The 927-nt window shown below is 32.8% G+C and overlaps 1 protein-coding gene across 2 annotated transcripts in view; it reads right to left on the bottom strand.

Moving 5' to 3' along the window:
* Positions 1–601, bottom strand: part of RPGRIP1L (RPGRIP1-like) — a 118,196-nt gene extending 117,595 nt beyond the window's left edge. For both annotated transcript variants that reach the window (XM_006897094.1, XM_006897095.1), the window contains exon 1: positions 517–601. In XM_006897094.1, the coding sequence (XP_006897156.1) occupies positions 517–601 (85 nt within the window). The remainder of the gene's footprint in view (positions 1–516) is intronic.
* Between the last annotated feature and the right edge of the window lie 326 nt (positions 602–927).

Here is a 927-nt window from a genome sequence, read left to right as displayed (position 1 = left end):
TTTAGCTCTACAGCAACCACTAAACAATAAAAGAATAATGAAAGCCTTTAATGTATATTAATTTAATTAAAATAAAGTCACTATCACTCAGATAAACAAGCCATTTTGAGATACTTTTACTTAAAAGAAAAATTTTTAAATATGGCATTTCCTCCCATATAAAATTTAAAGATAAAGGTTTTAATAGTGAATGTGATTTAAGCCAGGCAATTCAGTTTTGAGGTTTGATATTCCCTGCATGGTTCTACTGATGTGTGGAATTTTAAAAAGATGACTTATAACAATTCTTTATCAGAACAGAGGAAGATTTTACATTTTCTATGAGCTGTTGATAATTGATGCATGCAATAAAATACCATATGTTGTTCTAAACTCTCCGTCTTCTTATTTAGTCCAATCAGGAATGATAGTTACTTAAGTGGCTTGCTTTGTATGAATATCAGAAAAAAACCTTTAAATTAAAAGTAAAGTTACTGATCAAAGTTCATAACTGTAATAAATAACAGCTGGCTAAACCTTGTAACCCACCCATTTTAAGGACGTTTAGACCCGTATCTTTCACAGGCAGGTCTCCAGCAGTCTCATCGGTTGGGCCAGACATGGCCTATCTGTGGAGAAGAAAATGCAAATAAAATCTTTCCTAGTTATAACATTAACTATGCAATGGAATGAACCAAATAAAATGAATGAGGAATGAGAACTTTTATGGACATCTTATCGTCCACATGTGCTGCTTGAAGATGAAGGCTTGCACTTTCAAATTAAGACTACATTCAATCAAGAGACAATGTTCCTTTCAACAATGTATTAAAGTTTCCTTAGGAAATGAGATTATCATTTTTCCTACCCTCTTTTTCACATTCCTTTATTGAAACTCAAAACAAACCCCATCACGTACCCAATGTAAGAAAGACCCCTACCTCCTCC

This window comes from Elephantulus edwardii, unplaced genomic scaffold (genome assembly GCF_000299155.1).
Source record: "Elephantulus edwardii isolate Elephantulus edwardi_28Jun2011 unplaced genomic scaffold, EleEdw1.0 scaffold00201, whole genome shotgun sequence".
In the NCBI taxonomy this organism is placed as follows: domain Eukaryota; kingdom Metazoa; phylum Chordata; class Mammalia; order Macroscelidea; family Macroscelididae; genus Elephantulus; species Elephantulus edwardii.
This window is presented reverse-complemented; position numbering and strand designations above follow the sequence as displayed.